A 19,712-nucleotide genomic window follows, 5' to 3' on the forward strand; every position below is an offset into this window, starting at 1 on the left:
TTTTGTTGTAAAATAAAAATGAATAAAACCAATAACCAAGTGGTCCCACCCGTTACGAAAACATACATAAGTTTTGTTTTTCAATGACTGACTTTGAGGTTATGTTTGAAACTTATAAATTAGTTCTAGTGTAACAAAATAAAACTTTATGTATACTGATATCAAATTTCTGTCAATAAAATTGGAATCTATTAGCTGTTGAAATCGGTCCCACCCGTGACAATTGTTTCGTCACGGGTGGGACGGTTTTATAAGGTGGGTTTACTTAAGCATAAGTACTGATTTAAGAACGTGTTTGTGCAATTTACAACTATTTCACGTGTTATTAACCGTTTTTTTATAAAGAAACAGCTTGTATTTCAACAATTTGTGTTACATGCCCCAGGATTTTGGTATTATTGGATCCTGGTACTTTTTTGCTACATCCCATGGCAAAGGAGCCGTGGATGGGGTAGGTGCAATAGTAAAAAGAGCTGTCTGGAGCCAAGTTAAGCAGCGGAAAGTTGAAATAAACAACGCTGAAGATTTTGTGGCTGCAGCGTGTAAGACCGTTAAAAACATCAACATCTTACATCTGTCAGAAGAAGAAATCGAGACTAACAGGAGAATCCTAGATTGTAGATGGGAACTCGCCACTGGTATTGATAAAATACAGTCGCAGCACTTTTTTAAAGGCTATAACAACGAAGATTTATTAGTGGGCACTACTGCTGATTCGGATCTGAAAAGGTGCAAAGCTTTCAAGCTCAGAGTTTCAAATATATACTCCGATACAGACTTGAGCAGTTGGAGTGACTCTGATTATGAAACTTTAGCATCAATATCGACAAAAAAAAACTTATAAGCCGCTCATTTTGCCTAATAAAACGTACGTGTCCCACCCGTGACAATGGTAGTCCCACCCGTGACACACTTTATTTATTTTTTATAAAAAAAAATACTAAATAATATGTCAATTTTTGTTTTCATATGATATGTTCAGTTTGTTGACTAAAAATTTAATTTTAATATGTATTAAAAAGTAATATCAAATAGCAGAGTTTTCATTTATACGATTCATGTGTATCAAGGATGTCAATTTTTTGTCCCACCCGTTGCAAAAATGTATTGTGGTTTTTTATTTATTTTGATGAAGTATTATCTCCGCCTTCACTATAAATATGAAAGTACGTCAAGTAATTTGTTGTTTTCTATGTAAACTAATATGTGTGTCATTAACAGAGTTTGCATAAATAAGTCGCACATACTAAAGAATTACGTACAAGTGTCCCACCCGTGACGGTAGAATCCCCGTAAACTACGTAATAATAATAACTTATGGCAGAAGGTCCTTTAAGTAGGGACTGAATAAATTAACCGACTTGGTATTACATCAGGGATCTCAACTCTTTTTACGCCAGAAGAACTGAGTTGCGAAGACTTGGTGTTTTTACAAGTTTTGTTTTTGATGGGATGAATTTAACTTCGACAATAATCATGTATGTATTCTTTTTTCAGGTAACTCGACGTCGGCCATATTGGAGGGCTGCGCGCGAGTTCACCTCCTCACGTGGGGCGAGAGCTACGTGACGACCGCTCCTTATGCGCACTGCAAGGGCATCGTCATAGGCACACTCAGCATGGAGCTAGGAGGAAGGTAACTCATCACTCATGTTGTAGCGGGTTCACCTCCTCACGTGGGGCGAGAGCTACGTGACGACCGCTCCTTATGCGCACTGCAAGGGCATCGTCATAGGCACACTCAGCATGGAGCTAGGAGGGAAGGTAACTCATCACTCATGTTGTAGCGGGTTCACCTCCTCACGTGGGGCGAGAGCTACGTGACGACCGCTCCTTATGCGCACTGCAAGGGCATCGTCATAGGCACACTCAGCATGGAGCTAGGAGGGAAGGTAACTCATCACTCATGTTGTAGCGGGTTCACCTCCTCACGTGGGGCGAGAGCTACGTGACGACCGCTCCTTATAATAATAATAAATAATAAATCCGTTTATTGCAGACAACATATGGTCCAATTAAAATAACAGTACAATTAAAATAAATAAATCACAGTTCAAAATAAAAATACATAATTTACCAGTAATTTCAAAAATTAAAATTATATTTGCGACAATACTGACATTTTTTTTCTGTTTATATTATAGCATTTTAAAAGATAAAATCATAAAAACTCACAGATTAAAGCTTATGCGCACTGCAAGGGCATCGTCATAGGCACACTCAGCATGGAGCTAGGAGGGAAGGTTAGACTCATCATCATCCTTGCGTTATCCCGGCATTTGCCACGGCTCATGGGAGCCTGGGGTCCGCTTTGGCAACTAATCCCAAGATTTAGCGTAGGCACGTACTAGTTTTACGAAAGCGACTGCCATCTGACCTTCCAACCCGGAGGTAACTAATCCCATAAGGCCTTATTGGGATTAGTCCGGTTTCCTCACGATGTTTTCCTTCAACGAAAAGCGACTGGCAAATATCAAATCACATTTCGCACATAAGTTCCTAAAAACTCATTGGTACGAGCCGGGGCTCGAACCCGCGACCTCCGGATCGAAAGTCGCACGCTCTTACCGCTAGGCCACCAGCGCTTGTCAAATTGTTGTGGAAGGTTAGATTCTATATATTAATATAAAAGAAAGTCCCAAAAATGTTCATATTTAAAATTATTTTCCAGTGCGTGACGTACTGGAAAACGCATAAAACGATATGTCTCATCTATTGGAACTGGTCCCACCGCGAGCTAGTAAGCTATATTTGTAAGTGCGAGAGGGACGCCCTGATGTTTTATCATTTATCGCGCGACCATGCTTGCCGGCCAGCTCTTTTATTTTAACAAGGATGTGGTTATATTATAATTCCTGTTCTTTATTTATTTCAGGTGCATGTAATGTGTGAGAGCACCGGATATAGTGCGGACATCGAATTTAAATTAAGGGTAAGTTGTAATAGAGCGGCAAATTAGTCAAATTCATACTAATATTATAAATGGGAAAGTCTGTGTCTGTTTGTTTGTCCGTCTTTCACGGCAAAACGGATCGACGAATTGACGTGAAAGGGATGGAGAGTGACGTAGGCTACTTTTTGTCTCTTTCTAACGCGAGCGAAGCCGCGGGCAAAAGCGAGTTACATATATTAAGTATTTAGACGAATATCACAGATTGTAGAAAATATCTAGTAAAAGGAAAAATCCTCCCTTCGAGCTTAACAGTTTAAATGTATGCACAGGACGACGCCAAACGTAGCTTTCCGAAAAAAAAGGATTTTTACGCGCATGAAAATGACCTTTCTGACATAGAATCGTCAAATTCTAATCACAAGTTGGTCACTCATTTTTGAATCACTTATAAAATAACCTAACCACAAAATTAAAACGACCGCGACATAGTAGACCGATTTTCATGAAACATTGTTAAGAACACTCCCGACTAACTCAGTTTTCAGTCAAAAAAAAACTAAATCTAAATCGGTTCATCCGTTCGGGAGCTACGATGCCACAGACAGACACACACACAGCCAGACAGACAGACAGTCACGTCAAACTTCACCCCCCTTCACTTCATACCCCGTCGTTTTTGCGTCGGGAGTTAAAAAATTAACTGTTTAAAACAAATAAATAAATAATGTAGCCTCTATGCGTCCCACTGTTGGGCACAGGCCTTCTCTCATACAAGAGAAGGCTAAAGCTATAGTACCCACGCTAGCCCAATGCGGATTGTGGATTTTACATATAAGTACACCTTTGAATTCCATGAATTCGTGGTTTCCTCAAGATGTTTTCATTCACCGAAACCCCTTTTTTATTCCAGTCATTCCTAGGCGGTTCGGAGCAGACGAACCTAATATCGGGTCGCATCAAAAGGGGCAAAGACACGATCGCAACGGTCGAAGGTTACTGGGACGGCCGGATCGACATTCGGGACAAGAGGACCGGGGTAAGTTGCTAATACCACAGTATAATAAAGAGTACTATCGTACTGTATGGCCACTCTAGCTCCCCGCTGAAAGTGCCCCCACACTCTCTGTTATAGAATTTTCTGAGATGAACTTTTCTCTTTAGCCGTAATCTATTAAACAAAGGCCTTTGTTTCTATTATTCACGGCGGCTAGCTCCCGTTTAAACGGCACGTGCTATAGTCTCAGTGCAGTTAAAAAGCAACTATCATGATAGTAATAAGGTTCAAATCCATAAAAAGACCTTTCGGAGATAACACGTTTTGTCATCTTCAAAAAAAGTTACCTGCATACTGCAAACTGTTTAATAAATTTGAACCTTATTGCTATCATGATAGTTGCTTTTTAACTACACGTGCTGTGGAAACGGGAGCTAGCCGCCGGGAATAATAGAAACAAAGGCCTTTGTTTAACAGATTACGGCTAAAGCGAAAAGTTCATCTCAGAAAATTCATACTATACCTCATAGTTACCGTCAAGGACGCGACCAGTCGACCTGTCATATCTCACTCATACAAGCTTGGCACGCTTTCGCCAACACGAGCTTGAATATACATGATTTATTTTTTATACGATTCTACTAGTTACTAAAAATAAATGTAACAGATCCAAAATATAAACTAAGAATCATACGCGTAGAATTAAAACCGCTATAATTTACGGGTAATTTAATCGCGGCCATTTGTAATCTAGTTATTTTATAACAAACTTCCTAATGCCATCACTGAACTGTCTTTTAATCGATTTAAACATTATGTAAAGCGTATACTGATCTCTAAAGCCTACTATAGCACACAAGACTACATGAATGATGAAACACTGTGGGATACAAGTATTGCTGAAAACCATTAATTATATAGCTTATTAATGATGATATTGATAATTCAATGTATTTTTATAAAATTTATTTGACATTTAGAATTTATTCTAGAAGTTTTTATACTAGTATTTTTTTATACAATTTAGATTGATATCATTTTATTAAATCAATGTAGTTTTAAAACAATATTGTTTATTGCACCAATAAATTGCTCTGATATTTAGAATAAGATGAATATTGTACACTGTTGACAATTTAAAAGTGCTTATTGTAAGCCTATTTGAATAAAGAATATTTTGATTGATTTTGATTGATTGATAGTTTTCTAGTAAAATGGTGCGACATACGGACTGACAATACGAAACTATAAGGGTTCCGTTTTAGCCTTTTTGACTACGGAACCCTAAAACCCGGCGAGTACCTGAACACTCGAACCGTATTAAGTTTTCCATACCATTTCAGGAAGAAGTGACCCTTCTCGACGTGGCCATACTAAAAGAACAGCGTCTGACCCGCTACCTCATGAAGCTGGAGAACCAGCAGGAATTCGAATCGCAGCGGCTGTGGCTACGGGTCTCTGAGGCCATACACAATGAGGACCAGGTATTTACTTATCCATACTAATATTATAAATGGGAAAGTTTCTGTCTGTTTGTGTGTCCGTCTTTCACCGCAAAACGGAGCGACGAATTGTCATGATTTTTTAAGTGGAAATACTTGAAGGGATGGAGGGTGATAGGCTACTTTTTGCCTCTTTCTAACGCGAACGATGCCGCGAGCAAAAGCTAGTTGAAGATACATTACGATACAAGTGCTGAAAAGATGAATTTCGAAAATAGTGGCGATAAATTAAAACACAACCGAAGAGTGATATAATAGTACATTACGATACAAGTGCGTTAAAAAGGAAGTTCGAAACGAGTGGCGATAAATTTAGTTAGAGTGGCGATAATAAATTTAAGATACACGTGCGAAAATTAAATTCGTAACTCGTGTCGATTTAAAACACTCCCTTCGGTCGTGTTTTAATTTATCGCCACTCGTTTCGAACTTCCTCTTTTTCGCACTTGTATCGAAATGTACTATATTTACAAAAAGATACTTACAAATATTACAAATCCGTATCAAGCATCAACAAAACAGGGAATCGAATTTTATTCAATTCCAGGACACGAACGAACGTACTATAATCTAACAGTTGTTATTTGTAATCAGGTGGCCGCAACAGAACAGAAGACAATAATAGAAGAGGCGCAACGAGCTCGAACGCGAGCCACCATCGCGCCGTGGGTTCCGCGCCTGTTCCACAAGCAGCTCCACGTGGCCTGCCCCGACGGCATCCAGGACCAAGGCTGGCGGTACAAGCACTCCAACACCAGGTGACTACACGAGTCATAGTATAGAGCCCGTGAGCCATCGCCCCGTGGGTTCCGCGCCTGTTCCACAAGCAGCTCCACGTGGCCTGCCCCGACGACATCCAGGACCAAGGCTGGCAGTACAAGCACTCCAACACCAGGTGACCACACGAGTCATAGTATAGAGCCCGCGAGCCATCGCTCCGCGGGTTCCGCGCTTGTTCCACAAGCAGCTCCACGTGGCCTGCCCCGACGGCATCCAGGACCAAGGCTGGCGGTACAAGCACTCCAACACCAGGTGACCACACGAGTCATAGTATAGAGCCCGCGAGCCATCGCTCCGCGGGTTCCGCGCTTGTTCCACAAGCAGCTCCACGTGGCCTGTCCCGACGGCATCCAGGAGCAAGGCTGGCGATACAAGCACTCCAACACCAGGTGACTACACGAGTCATAGTATAGAGCCCGTGAGCCATCGCGCCGTGGGTTCCGCGCCTGTTCCACAAGCAGCTCCACGTGGCCTGCCCCGACGGCATCCAGGACCAAGGCTGGCGGTACAAGCACTCCAACACCAGGTGACCACACGAGTCATAGTATAGAGCCCGCGAGCCATCGCTCCGCGGGTTCCGCGCTTGTTCCACAAGCAGCTCCACGTGGCCTGCCCCGACGGCATCCAGGACCAAGGCTGGCGGTACAAGCACTCCAACACCAGGTGACGACACGAGTCATAGTATAGAGCCCGCGAGCCATCGCTCCGCGGGTTCCGCGCTTGTTCCACAAGCAGCTCCACGTGGCCTGCCCCGACGGCATCCAGGACCAAGGCTGGCAGTACAAGCACTCCAACACCAGGTGACCACACGAGTCATAGTATAGAGCCCGCGAGCCATCGCTCCGCGGGTTCCGCGCTTGTTCCACAAGCAGCTCCACGTGGCCTGCCCCGACGGCATCCAGGACCAAGGCTGGCGGTACAAGCACTCCAACACCAGGTGACCACACGAGTCATAGTATAGAGCCCGCGAGCCATCGCTCCGCGGGTTCCGCGCTTGTTCCACAAGCAGCTCCACGTGGCCTGCCCCGACGGCATCCAGGACCAAGGCTGGCGGTACAAGCACTCCAACACCAGGTGACTACACGAGTCATAGTATAGAGCCCGCGAGCCACCATCGCGCCGCGGGTTCCGCGCCTGTTCCACAAGCAGCTCCACGTGGCCTGCCCCGACGGCATCCAGCACCAAGGCTGGCGGTACAAGCACTCCAACACCAGGTGACCACACGAGTCATAGTATAGAGCCCGTGAGCCATCGCCCCGTGGGTTCCGCGCCTGTTCCACAAGCAGCTCCACGTGGCCTGCCCCGACGGCATCCAGGACCAAGGCTGGCGGTACAAGCACTCCAACACCAGGTGACCACACGAGTCATAGTATAGAGCCCGCGAGCCATCGCTCCGCGGGTTCCGCGCTTGTTCCACAAGCAGCTCCACGTGGCCTGCCCCGACGGCATCCAGGACCAAGGCTGGCGGTACAAGCACTCCAACACCAGGTGACTACGCGAGTCATAGTTCTCCCCGGGATGTCCAATCCTCCGACCAAAAAAAAAAGAGTCATAGTATAGAGCCCGCGAGCCATCGCGCCGCGGGTTCCGCAGCTCCACGTGACCTGTCCCGACACCATCCACTCACTATATTAGATATACTCTGTCAAACAAGTCTGTCAGTATATAAGAACAAAGAAAATTATAGGTATCCTTTTCTCTAGCACCATAAAGAAAAGGATGCATATAGTTTTCTTTATTCTTATTTACTGACAGACTTGTTTGACAGAGTATATATGATCTTCAACACTTCTCAGGTGTCTATAGGTGGTGGACTGGTGATCGCTTACCATCAGGCGATCTCTCTATTTATCTGCCTCAGAAAAAACCTAATATTCTGAAAACTGATGGAGTGATCTCCATCAGACATTACTTGTGATCTAATGGATGCAAGACCCCTATTAGGAGGCAAGAAAAGTACACTTTTCTGTTCTCGGATATGTTTTTTAATATTATTTATTATATTTTGAATTATAATCACATCCTCATGTGAAAAACGTTATATATATCACATGGTAATAAATAACCACTTTAAACCCCCCATTACGTTCAGAATTCTATTTTAGTGTCCATCACTACGTTCAGGATTCACTTTAGAAATAAGGCTTTTTCAATGAATTATTCTTATTCTTATAGAATTCCTAACTTTAAGACGATACGGTAGGGGTTAATTCTCCATACAAACGCTCTCGACTATTTCCTCCCTGGTTTTTAGGGTTCCGTAGTCAACTAGGAACCCTTATAGTTTCGCCATGTCTGTCTGTCCGTCCGTCCGTCCGCGGATAATCTCAGTAACCGTAAGCACTAGAAAGCTGAAATTTGGTACCAATATGTATATCAATCACGCCAACAAAGTGCAATAATAAAAAATGAAAAAAAAATGTTTTATTAGGGTACCCCCCCCCCTACATGTAAAGTGGGGGCTGATTTTTTTTTTCATTCCAACCCCAACGTGTGATATATTGTTGGATAGGTATTTAAAAATGAATAAGGGTTTACTGAGATCGTTTTTTGATAATATTAATATTTTCAGAAATAATCGCTCCTAAAGGAAAAAAAAGTGCGTCCCCCCCCCTCTAACTTTTGAACCATATGTTTAAAAAATATGAAAAAAAATCACAAAAGTAGAAGTTTATAAAGACTTTCTAGGAAAATTGTTTTGAACTTGATAGGTTCAGTAGTTTTTGAGAAAAATACGGAAAACTACGGAACTCTACACTGAGCGTGGCCCGACACGCTCTTGGCCGGTTTTGAAGACAGAGCAATGATTTTTTCAACACAGATTGTTATTATTTTTATCTGTGTCGGACCGTTTTGATTTTTTTGATATTCTGCTTTTTAAAGATTCTAGAGCCAATCAAAAATTTCCAAAAACGGTCTTTTTCATTGTGGCGCAAAAAAAGGTGTGATACTCAAGATTGGTAACAATTAACCAAAAAAGCTAAACGGTCCGACATATATTATTTCATTGTTATTCAGATTCTCAAATTTCGTTCCGATTGATTAAGTTTTGAAGGAGGAAAGAGTCGAGAGCGGAACCGCGAATGAAATATCTTTTGACTGAGTTGTTCTTAATGGACAATTTTTTTTCGATAAATCTAGTTAATAACACTTGTATATTTAACTAAAATTCCCAAGTTGAAAGGGACCTTTCCATTTTAGCATTTTCGCTACCGTATCCTCTTAAATGCATAATTTTGTTTTCTCGCCACACAATCTATTATTTTCGAACAACAGTAATAAAAAACCATTTATTTCAGCCCGTGGCAACCGTCCGAGATATTCGAATACGAAGAGGATTTCGTAATAACGTCGACGGTAGGCAGCGCGGGCGCGCTCCGACCCGAGCGACTTGAGCGACACTCGCTCGACAGACACGAGCGACGCGAGCGCTCAGACTCCGACTCCAGACAGGAGCAAGCCACGAGATCCAAACACTCGTAAGTAGAGTAATATTGGCGTAAAGCCCAACATTCAACTTAATAACGCAATAATAAAATCAGTAGGTAAGTATGAGATAAAAATAGAATCGGTGGTCGCAAGGGGCCACACACTTTCGATCGCACATTGCGATATCGCATGCGATCAAGTAAATCGTTGACGATGTTGACATACACTGTCGATCGGTCGTTTCGATTAATCTGTCGCGACGGATCGTATACTTATATCGTATCGTGAATGGAGGGCTTAAAAGCCAAAATTGTGATTTGATGTTTTTTTCCAATTAAAAAAAATAGTGCTTAGTTTAGTGTTCTATCATTTGATACTAGATCGTACATTACAGCCATGCCTTGCGCGCAAAATGTCCGTGCTCATGCGCACACATTTGCCTCGCCCGAGCAAATCTGCTCGGCAAGATTGCGGCCCTAAATCAGCTGTTCAAAATAGTTCTGCACATATCATAGAGGAATAAATAAGGGAAGAGTTTACATATACTACTACGTCGGTGGCAAACAAGTATACGGCCCGCCTGATGTAAAGCGGTCACCGTAACCTATGGACGCCTGCAACTCAAACAGTGTCACATGCGCGTTGCCACCCCATTAGAAACTTGTACATTCCCTTTTGCTGTGTTAAGTACACAGTAAAAAGGGGTGTACAAGTTCTAAGGAGGGTTCGGGTTGCCGACGACTCAAAGGACAATAAACGGAACAAGTTAGTTCCGTAAGTCCTCCCGTCATCAGCACACCGCACCCTCGTTGAGCTCTGGCAGCCTTACTCACCGACAGGAACAGAACACTATGAGTAGGGTCTAGTGCTATTTGGCTGCGGTCTTCTGTAAGGCGGAGGTACTTCCCCAGTTGGGCTCTGCTCTAGATTCGAGCGAGACAATATCCGCTGTGCTGTGCCTTACCACACAAAGCGGAATATCATTCGCTATGCCCTACCTCCTATTATTCGCTATGCCCTACCTCCTATTACATCAGCAAATGCAAGTTATTTGTAGTGACGTCTAGCGTCAATCACGCATTAAATAGCGTAAATTATCAGTACCACTACTCGACACTAGGTGCCAACAGTGTCGCGTCTGTCAAAAATGTAATAATAGAACAGTTTAGAACTTATATTACAAACAGAATACTGATTATTGTAATATTAGCTAAAAATTGGTGCGCATTAGACTTCGTTCGTCGCGACATCTATTGACAAGTAGCGGTACTGATAATTTACGATAGGAACTATGTCCAGACAAATTATTACTGATGTATGGAGTTCTCTTCCCTTACTTATTCCTCTATGCTAAAACCTGATATTTAACGAATATCTATCACTCTACTGTTTTGTAACCTCTCTCCAGACGGACGCTAAAGCAGACGCTCAACTCCCTCGACACGACGCTGCGCGAGCAGGGCGTGACGCTGGAGCGCCTCACGCGCGCCGTGGAGCAGCTCGACCGCCGCGCCCCCGCCACCGCGCGCCTCCCCACCACCGGCTACAGCTGGGACCTGTTCTCCGGCTTCGTCATAGCCATGGTGCTCCAGGCGGTACTCAACTGGATGTTCTATACCAAAGACTGACCGCTTTGAGTTCTCTGTGGGCACAGATGTCAACTCGATCTTTGCCTCAAAGCTTTCACTTGGGCACAGATGTCAGCTCGATCTTTGCCTCAAAGCTTTCACTTGTCTGTGGGCACAGATGTCAGCTCGATCTTAGCCTCAAAGCGTTCACTTGTCTGTGGGCACAGATGTCAGTGAGGTTGAGATGTAGCTTTGTGAGTTGGTCATTGAATCTTTTATCTCGTTCAGAAACTTATGATGATACTTTTGAAGTTATATGTAACAAGGGACTCGTAAATATAAAAATAAATTCGTTATTTATAATTATGAATTATTTGATGATCAATGGGCTATTTTACCATTAACACTGGCTAGGCTAGTTTCCTACTAGTCAAATCAGCTTCTTTTAAGAACTGTCAAAACGATTTTCTAATATGGAATTATTATGAAATTCTGAGGAGTGACGTCACGGTCAATTCATTTACTTTATACCTTTCTCTTTGACTTATTAGATAGAAATGTTTAAACATAACTACTGTCCATATTTTTCTTCTAATTATTTGTTGTACTGCATAAAATATTTTATTTTAATTATAGGAAACTAGCCTATTCTGCACCTGTTACGGGGTTGATAAGTAATTACTTAACGTCAATATTCCCTTGTTAAACTGGTGAAGTGTCACTATTGTGAAACAGGCTACAGTTGAGTTTTTTGTATTGATTACTCAATCTTTTATAATTTCGTTAAGAAACTTATGATGATGGTGAAGCTTTTTGAAGTAATGTCTGACCTTTCTTTTGAAAAAGGTCTTATAAACATATTTTTAAGAGATTTTTTTTATATTAATTTCTCAAGAACCTTATTTCTCATGATAACAAATAAGGGACTCATCAATTTTTAAATAAAATTGCAATATAATGAGAAGGTGTAATTATTATTATCATAATTTATAACGAAAGAATTATGTTATGCTTATTTAATCCTAATGAGGAGGCACAAAAAGAGGTTAACACAGATGTCGCCACTGCAACTGTTAGCTATAGACACAATATAAGACCAGTGGCCCATTTCTCGAAGCTACAAGATACAATTTATAAGTGGCAGCAAAGACCTATATAACTTCGTAAAGACCGATAAAGTCTAAGAAAAAAACGTACCCCAAAACCATATTGAAAAAGGTACGGTGAGCTAGATGGCGATACACCTTTGGGGTACACTCGGCTACATGGCGCTAATATTAATATTTGACATTTTAAAACATATCAAGCTAAGAATATGGGCCAAATTGTCAAAACTGAGGTTCAAAAGTTTTAAGCTTGTGTCGAGAGATGGCAGTCTATGCACTGTGATTACACATTTTAATTTGACAGTCATTCTCTATAATACACGATCCTCTTTGGTGGCAGTCAATGTCTAATATGACAAGTTGGAAAGAGATTTCCGCTTGTAACTTGTAACTTTCAACTTTGAGATATGGGTCACAGTAGTAACACTTCTAAGAAACGTACGCCGCGCGGTATATATGTGTGCGCCCTGTACGCAACAAATGTAAGCGGATGAGAATGAACAAGAATGAATCTTGCTGCTTACGTTTGTTAGAAGACTACAGGGGGGTTACTAGGGCTTCCAAATACCGGGCCTGTTCCAATACCGGTATTCATTCCGGTATTGGCGATTTCAATACCGGGATCCCGGGATCCCGGTATTGAAGTCAGGAAAATATAAAAAACAAGTAATTTGCTTAAAATAACAAATTTTATTCAAAATCTCGTTTGTTACTGTTCATGCGTGTTTTACTACAGCGGAATCTTGCCAATCCGACTTAGTGATGTGTCAAATCGATTACATTTCCAACTTCATAAGTTTCGATTTCAACCCAAAACGCAAACTTATGTGGCCAAGTTAGTACAACTTCTATTGTTTTAAGTATAATACATAGTTCAAAGGGCTACGCCCTGTGCTCTTTGTTTTTGTTATGAGTCCTCAACTCCTCAGTCCCAAGGACGCAGTATAAAAGCAAGCGGGAAAGAGCGCCAGATCTCTACTCAGGTGATTCTGTAAGTTAGATATCGCCGCCAGATCGGACATTTCGCAATAAGACGCGGCCATAGCAAACCATGTTTTCTGCCAAATCGATCTCTTTAAGCTCGTGCGGAATAGAACCTTTTACATTTTAATAATAACAGGCCTTTGCATCTATAACAGATGATTCAAACAGCATCCTTGCGACACTTACGTTTGTGGCTGTACAGCCCAATTCGAGATAGGATCCCTCATCCGCACACACGGCAGGTGTATGCTCCCCCATATGGACGGGGGTTAGAGGCCTGCTCGTGACGCCTAATGCGCTTATCATTCAAGGAGGAGAACCAGGCATTGTCGTGCTTGGATTGACCGTCATGGATAACACGGCGCCACGTGGGTCGGTCTTCAGCCAGTCGTTGCCACGGGTCGCATGGAATATCAAATGTTGGTCACATTTGATATTCCATGTCACGCTTCGCGCAATTTTTAAAGCGCAGCGTTGGCCGTCCGACCGGTCTTTTTGCATCTGCAACATCTCCCAGCATGATTTGACGTGGCAAACGAGTCCGCTCCATTCGATACACAATTACACAAACACATGTCCGACCCACCTCAATCGCCTCTTCTTTAGTATGGCTGTGATACTAGGAAGCTGTGTCTCATTCATGCTGTGTTTTATAATCTTATATTTTATAATCAGTGTTAATGGTGTAGTTGTGGTGAAGATTTAACTATAATATCACTTTATTAAATAACAAGCATTGAGAAGCATTTCTCGATTATACACACTATAGTTTCATCATTGACTATTTAAATTAGAACATGAGATGATTTTTTTTAGAAACACATTGTAATCAATATATGTGGTACAATTTAGTAGTATTTTTGTTTTTGGTGGCACTAGAGGCGCTAAAGCACGAATAAAATAAATCCGCCAAATCATTGAACAATTAGCCAAAAAAGCTGAATTGTCCGACATAGATTATCAAAAATCACATTAAGAAATAATCTATGGAATCACACATTACTTTGCGGAAATCCATGATAATCAAAATCAAAAAGAATATCCGCGGAATAGGAACACTTAATTTACGGATTAGAAAAGTAATTTTCTTGATTTTGATAGTTGAGTAGTGATTTCCCAATTTCGTTACTATGAGGAATGTTAGGTACGGCAAAGTTTTGAGCTAGAGTTCAACACACGCTTACGCACACGCACAGTAAAAATAGAGTAGCTACGGTATACGTTAGTTCGTATGCATTAACTAATTTTTTGAAAAGTATAAGTATGTATCTATGACATAGATGCATCAAGGCGATTTGTTTACAGAGGATTTGTGGCCTGTTGCAACTACGCTTGACGTGTTAGCTTCTCTGTCACACTTACGCGCGAATTCACAAGTGCGACAAATGTGTCAAATGTTCGCAGCAGACCCTCCTCAATTAATGCTTTAAACACGTATATTTAATTCTTTATCTAGGTAATCATCGTAAAAACTATCATTTTCATACAAATAATGCAAAAACACCAAACAGAGAATGTGTCAAATCGAGAAACGAGAGCAAGAAGCAAGATTTACGTGTGTAGTGACCATCCTGATGCAGAAATTTAACGTTTTTAATGAGTGATTTACGTTAATTTGGCGTAATTTGTTAGTTACTAAAAATACCGGGATCCCGGTATTACTAAATTAAATACCGGTATTGAAATGTGCCCAAAAAAAGGCGGGATCCCGGGATCCCGAGATACCGGGATCCCGGTATTGGAAGCCCTAGGGGTTACCATGACGTGCTAAAGCCGTTCAGTTTAGGTTGAGAGAGAGGGACGGAGCTATGTAACTGCTATAGCTGTGTCCCTTTCTCTCAACCTAAACTGAACGGCTTTAGCACTTCATGGTAACCCCCCAGGTCTTATACTATGGTGAATACATCGTATAAAATTACCGGAAAATTCTTCGAAAACATGTATATGACGATAAAACGGTTATAGTAGCGCCATCTGTTGTAACAAAATATCAGTTGACTTCCTCATCGGTCTTTAATAGTACTTTTTTTGTGTAAAAAGTTTTTTTATTGAAGATTGGCATATAAATGTCCTTATATTGTTATTTTTATTACATTTCTTAGAAAAGTTGTTATTTATTTTAATCGTAAGGAGTTTTATTGTATTTTGTGATTTTCATTGATTTTTTTGAATTTTTATTTGTTACTACAGTCGTTTTGTAAAAGTTGATTGGTTAGATGTGCAAGACGAGCTATAGAGGGCAGCACAAGAGCCTTCCTATAGGGTATTACTTAAACCTCTTCATAGAGGGTGCCACTGGTACGTACAAGTAACAAACCACCTTGAAGCATCTAGGTAACAATTAATTTGCGAAATCATGCTATAAAGATTTGTGATAGTGATGCCATCTACTGGCAGAACATTGCAATAACGTTTCGTATTTGAAATATCAATGCCGAGTTAAGGTTACTTATTTGGGCCAGCAGATGGCATGTTCCATGTAGTCAAAATACTTTGAAATGAATTTAACAATTTAATTTATTTACAAGAAAATGTGGCTATCATCATAAAGGGGTCTTATACTTTATCTACAATAAGGACGAATTTGTTATATGTAATTTCAGAAAAAAACGTCCTAGTTGAAAGGTTTCAGGTGCCGTAGCCATTTCTGCGACGCGAAACGAGAACGAAACGCCGCGAAAGGTAGTCTGGCTCTGTCGTGCCCATACGCAAGAGCGATAGAGATACATATCTACGAGCGTTTCGTTACAGACTGACTTACGTCACTAGTATCTAAAGCTGCTATATTATAAACATTACACTAGTACAGGGACCCTTTTATCGTAAAAAGCTGGATATGATAATGATATAACGACATTCCACGAATGACGAAGATCTGTGTCCACTAGTATAAGATTGTGTTATGACACTTGACACTGTCAATTTTGACAGTGTCATGGCGTCTTTAGTCGAATCACTTGCCCTAGTGCTTTCCATGTAGATATGTTACATTGATGTCAGAGAATGTGGTTTTGTCATATCTTGCTTTAGGATAAATCAACTTAAGATATGGCTTCGTCTCTTGGGGTAATTTTTTTAAACTTTTTCTGTAAATATAGCTGTATTTTTCTGCAATAATGAGAAAAATAGTGGTATCTTTGTCGATTCTTCAAAGGGGCATCTATCTATCTAATATCTGGTCTGTAAACGAGCAATTCTTGTATATTTATTTATTTATACACTGAAATAAATAGGCTCGTTCAAACTTTGCATGGTGACTTTGGAGGTCGTAATGAACAACTTGTCCTATGGGACCAATGCTGAAATTGCAATAACCTAACCACAAAATTAAAATTTTGAAAAACCCCCGACCCCGATATAGTGGACCGATTTTCATGAAACATGGCTAAGAACACTCCCGACTAACTCAGCTTTCAGACAAAAAAAACTAAATCTAAATCGGTCCATCCGTTCGGGAGCTACGATGCCACAGACAGACACACACACACAGACAGACAGACACGTCAAACTTATAACACCCCTTCGTTTTTGCGTCGGGGGTTAAAAAAAAAATTTGGCTGTTTCGTACATTTCGACTGTCATGATTTCTATTCTTCTCCTTATAGTACCATATCCTATCGAATGTCGGCGATCATCATGCGAAAGTTTTCTCTACTCTGCCGTTCTAGACAGTGGCGGTGTCTTTAATGCCGGTCCAATCCCTAATATTTGTACTCCATGATTTCTATGGAACGGCCAAATCTTTTTCGCGATTTTAGCATTGGTCACATAGTAAAAGTTATTCATTATGACCTTAAAAGTCATTTTGTAAAGTTTGCACGGTCCTTTTTATGTTACCGTGTATAACCGAAGGGTAACTAGGCCTTATTGGGATTAGTCAGGTTTCCGCACGATGTTTTCCTTTACCGAAAAGCGACTGGCAAATATCACATGACATTTCGCAGTTCCGAAAAACTCATTGGTTCGCACCGGGATTCGAACCTCCGGTTTTTTATGAAGTTATGACACAAAAAAGTTGATTTACCCTTTAGCAAGAAATTACGGTTTTGACGATCAATGTAGGTTGAGTAATTTTAAGCTTTGGAAAGTTATTTCCTTGTACATTTGCTAAGAGCTTGGCGCATGATTATTATTCGTTGATCTTTTACACTTCGCAACCAGGAACCCGGCTGGTGGGCACTCGGAAACTTTGCTCAGGTGCCCGAGAACCCGCTGGGCGGGTTCTCGCCAATTAAGCGCTCGACACATTACGCGGACGTCCGCCGACGCGTCTGTCAAGTGTGCACACTCTTAAAACATCCAGCGCGGCAGATGACGTCTGGACGTCAGTGCGCTCAAGGCCACGTCCACGACTTACGTCCGCGGACGTCTGAACTAATGTGTTCTTTGCTTTCACCGGGCGGTTATAAATAACGACCGGTTTTTTACGTAGTTCGCCATTTTTTGTCAGTGAAGAAGTATTAATGAAAAAGTCTTCTTTCGCGCGTCTTTTGACGTCATATGCGGTCAAAGTGTTAAGTAATGAATAACAATTGTGCACCATAGACTATGAATTAGCCAAAATTGAGCTTTCCACAAAATTGTGAGTAGATTTTTCATGCCATTTGAATATATTTGTTAATTTGCTAAAGTATAATGTAATATTTGTTTTTAAATTTAAAGCGTATAAAGACAATTTGTATAAGGAATTGTATATAAAAAAAATTGTTTCTACGCCTCCGCCAGTGAAACTGTTGTTGTGTGTTTCTTGAGAAAAAGGGACCTTAGAATGAGCTTTGCAATATCTTTTCTTGAATGTACACAAATAGTCTTAATACGGGTGAATCCACGTAGACGTAACGTGAGTCACGACTTCATTGCGTGTTTATTTCAACTACAGCTGCTAATGAAAGGATCTATGCATATATTGGGAAAGTAACACTTATTTAGAGATAGATTATCACTTGAACTAGTATCGTGAATAAATGGAACACGCCATAAAATCGTAACTCATGTTACTCTTGCCGCGGATTGACCCATACCAAGGACTTTCACTGTCACTATGATTTTTTAAAGTATTGTAAAAATCACCGATTTATACATCACATAAACATAAACTATTATAATTGTGAAATTTCTGGTGTCAGAGTCGCTATGTAAAATAGGAAAAAATAGGGAAAACTAAATGGGTCCTTCAGTATTCATGGATCTCTTAAAAGAGGATACAGTTAACATTTTCGCAACCGAGCATTTCTTTTTTTTTGCCATTTTTTTAGGGAATTTTAGGTCAATTGTACTCAGAATCACGAGTACTTTCAATCCTGCTGGAAGACAAAAAGTGTCCCAGAATTTCCATACATTTTTGTTACTTTCCTCTTTTGTTACCCCACACAACATGTACGGAAAATGGTAACAAAATAAGAAAAAATCGTATGGGACAATTTTTTTTAACTACTAGGATTGAAAAAAGCTAGTGATTCTAAGTAGAAATAGCATATTTTTTCCAAAGATATCACATTTCATAAGTGGCAAAAAAAAGAAATGCTCAACCAAGATCCCGCCTGGTGGGCAGTCGTAAACTTTGCTCAGATGACGGTGAACCCGCTGAGCGGGTTCTCGCTATACAAGCGATTATAAAATACGATCGGTTTCCGTAGTGCGCCAATTTTCGTCTGGTAGTGAATGTGTGACTATGAAAGAATTTGCCATCTATCATAGCGATCTCTTGAACGTAAATGAAATCGTTAACAACTATTGCACCATAGATTAAATATAAGATCATACCATCCCATACATTAAAATGCGACCGCCTAAGAACGTGCATACACTACACCACACATAGATGGCGCCACAAAATGTCTTGTAGCTTTCGATTATACTTGTAGATGGCGTTAAGTGTCACTTTTGACATAGATTTACGGCTCGAAAGTGACACTTAACGCCAATCTACAAATAATCGATGGCAACACGGCATTTTTGTGGCGCCATCTATGTGTGGTGTAGTGTATGTGCGTTCTTAGGCGGTCGCATTTTAATGTATGGGATGGTATGATCTTTTTATATTTAATCTATGATTTCACTATACCACGAGTTTTGTAATGACATATTCGCTAAGTGTGTTATTTACTGTCCGTACCTCGCTCGCACTTATGCCATTATGAGTGAGATCCGTACAAAATAAGTTACACACTAGCAAATATATGTCATTCTCGTGGAAATGCTACTAGAGTCGAACCAAGCTAAGCTAACAGCGATTTTGACAGCTCCACTAAAGCAAATGTTATTTTAAATGCCAAACCTAATTATGACGTTTACTTAGCCCTTGCTCTGCACAAAATCGTTGCTAATTTAACCTGGTTGCACTCATAAACGTTACGCAGACTGGTGATTATCGAAAAACTTGTATTTTTAATCGAACAGTATAATTACAGTAATAACCCTTTGACTGCGTCAATCGACTATACACGTCATACGCCA

At 40.8% G+C, this 19,712-nt stretch overlaps 1 protein-coding gene across 1 annotated transcript in view; it reads left to right on the forward strand.

Annotated features, from left to right (window-relative positions):
- Positions 1-11,635, forward strand: part of LOC125239466 (oxysterol-binding protein-related protein 8) — a 127,941-nt gene extending 116,306 nt beyond the window's left edge. Inside the window, 7 exon segments of the mRNA XM_048147075.1 lie at positions 1,498-1,652; positions 2,876-2,932; positions 3,804-3,929; positions 5,231-5,371; positions 5,984-6,147; positions 9,469-9,648; positions 11,007-11,635. Of these exon segments, the coding sequence (XP_048003032.1) occupies positions 1,498-1,652; positions 2,876-2,932; positions 3,804-3,929; positions 5,231-5,371; positions 5,984-6,147; positions 9,469-9,648; positions 11,007-11,226 (1,043 nt within the window). The 3' untranslated portion in view covers positions 11,227-11,635.
- The last annotated feature ends 8,077 nt before the right edge of the window (positions 11,636-19,712 follow it).

This window comes from Leguminivora glycinivorella, chromosome 25, assembly GCF_023078275.1.
Source record: "Leguminivora glycinivorella isolate SPB_JAAS2020 chromosome 25, LegGlyc_1.1, whole genome shotgun sequence".
NCBI classification, from domain to species: Eukaryota; Metazoa; Arthropoda; class Insecta; order Lepidoptera; family Tortricidae; genus Leguminivora; species Leguminivora glycinivorella.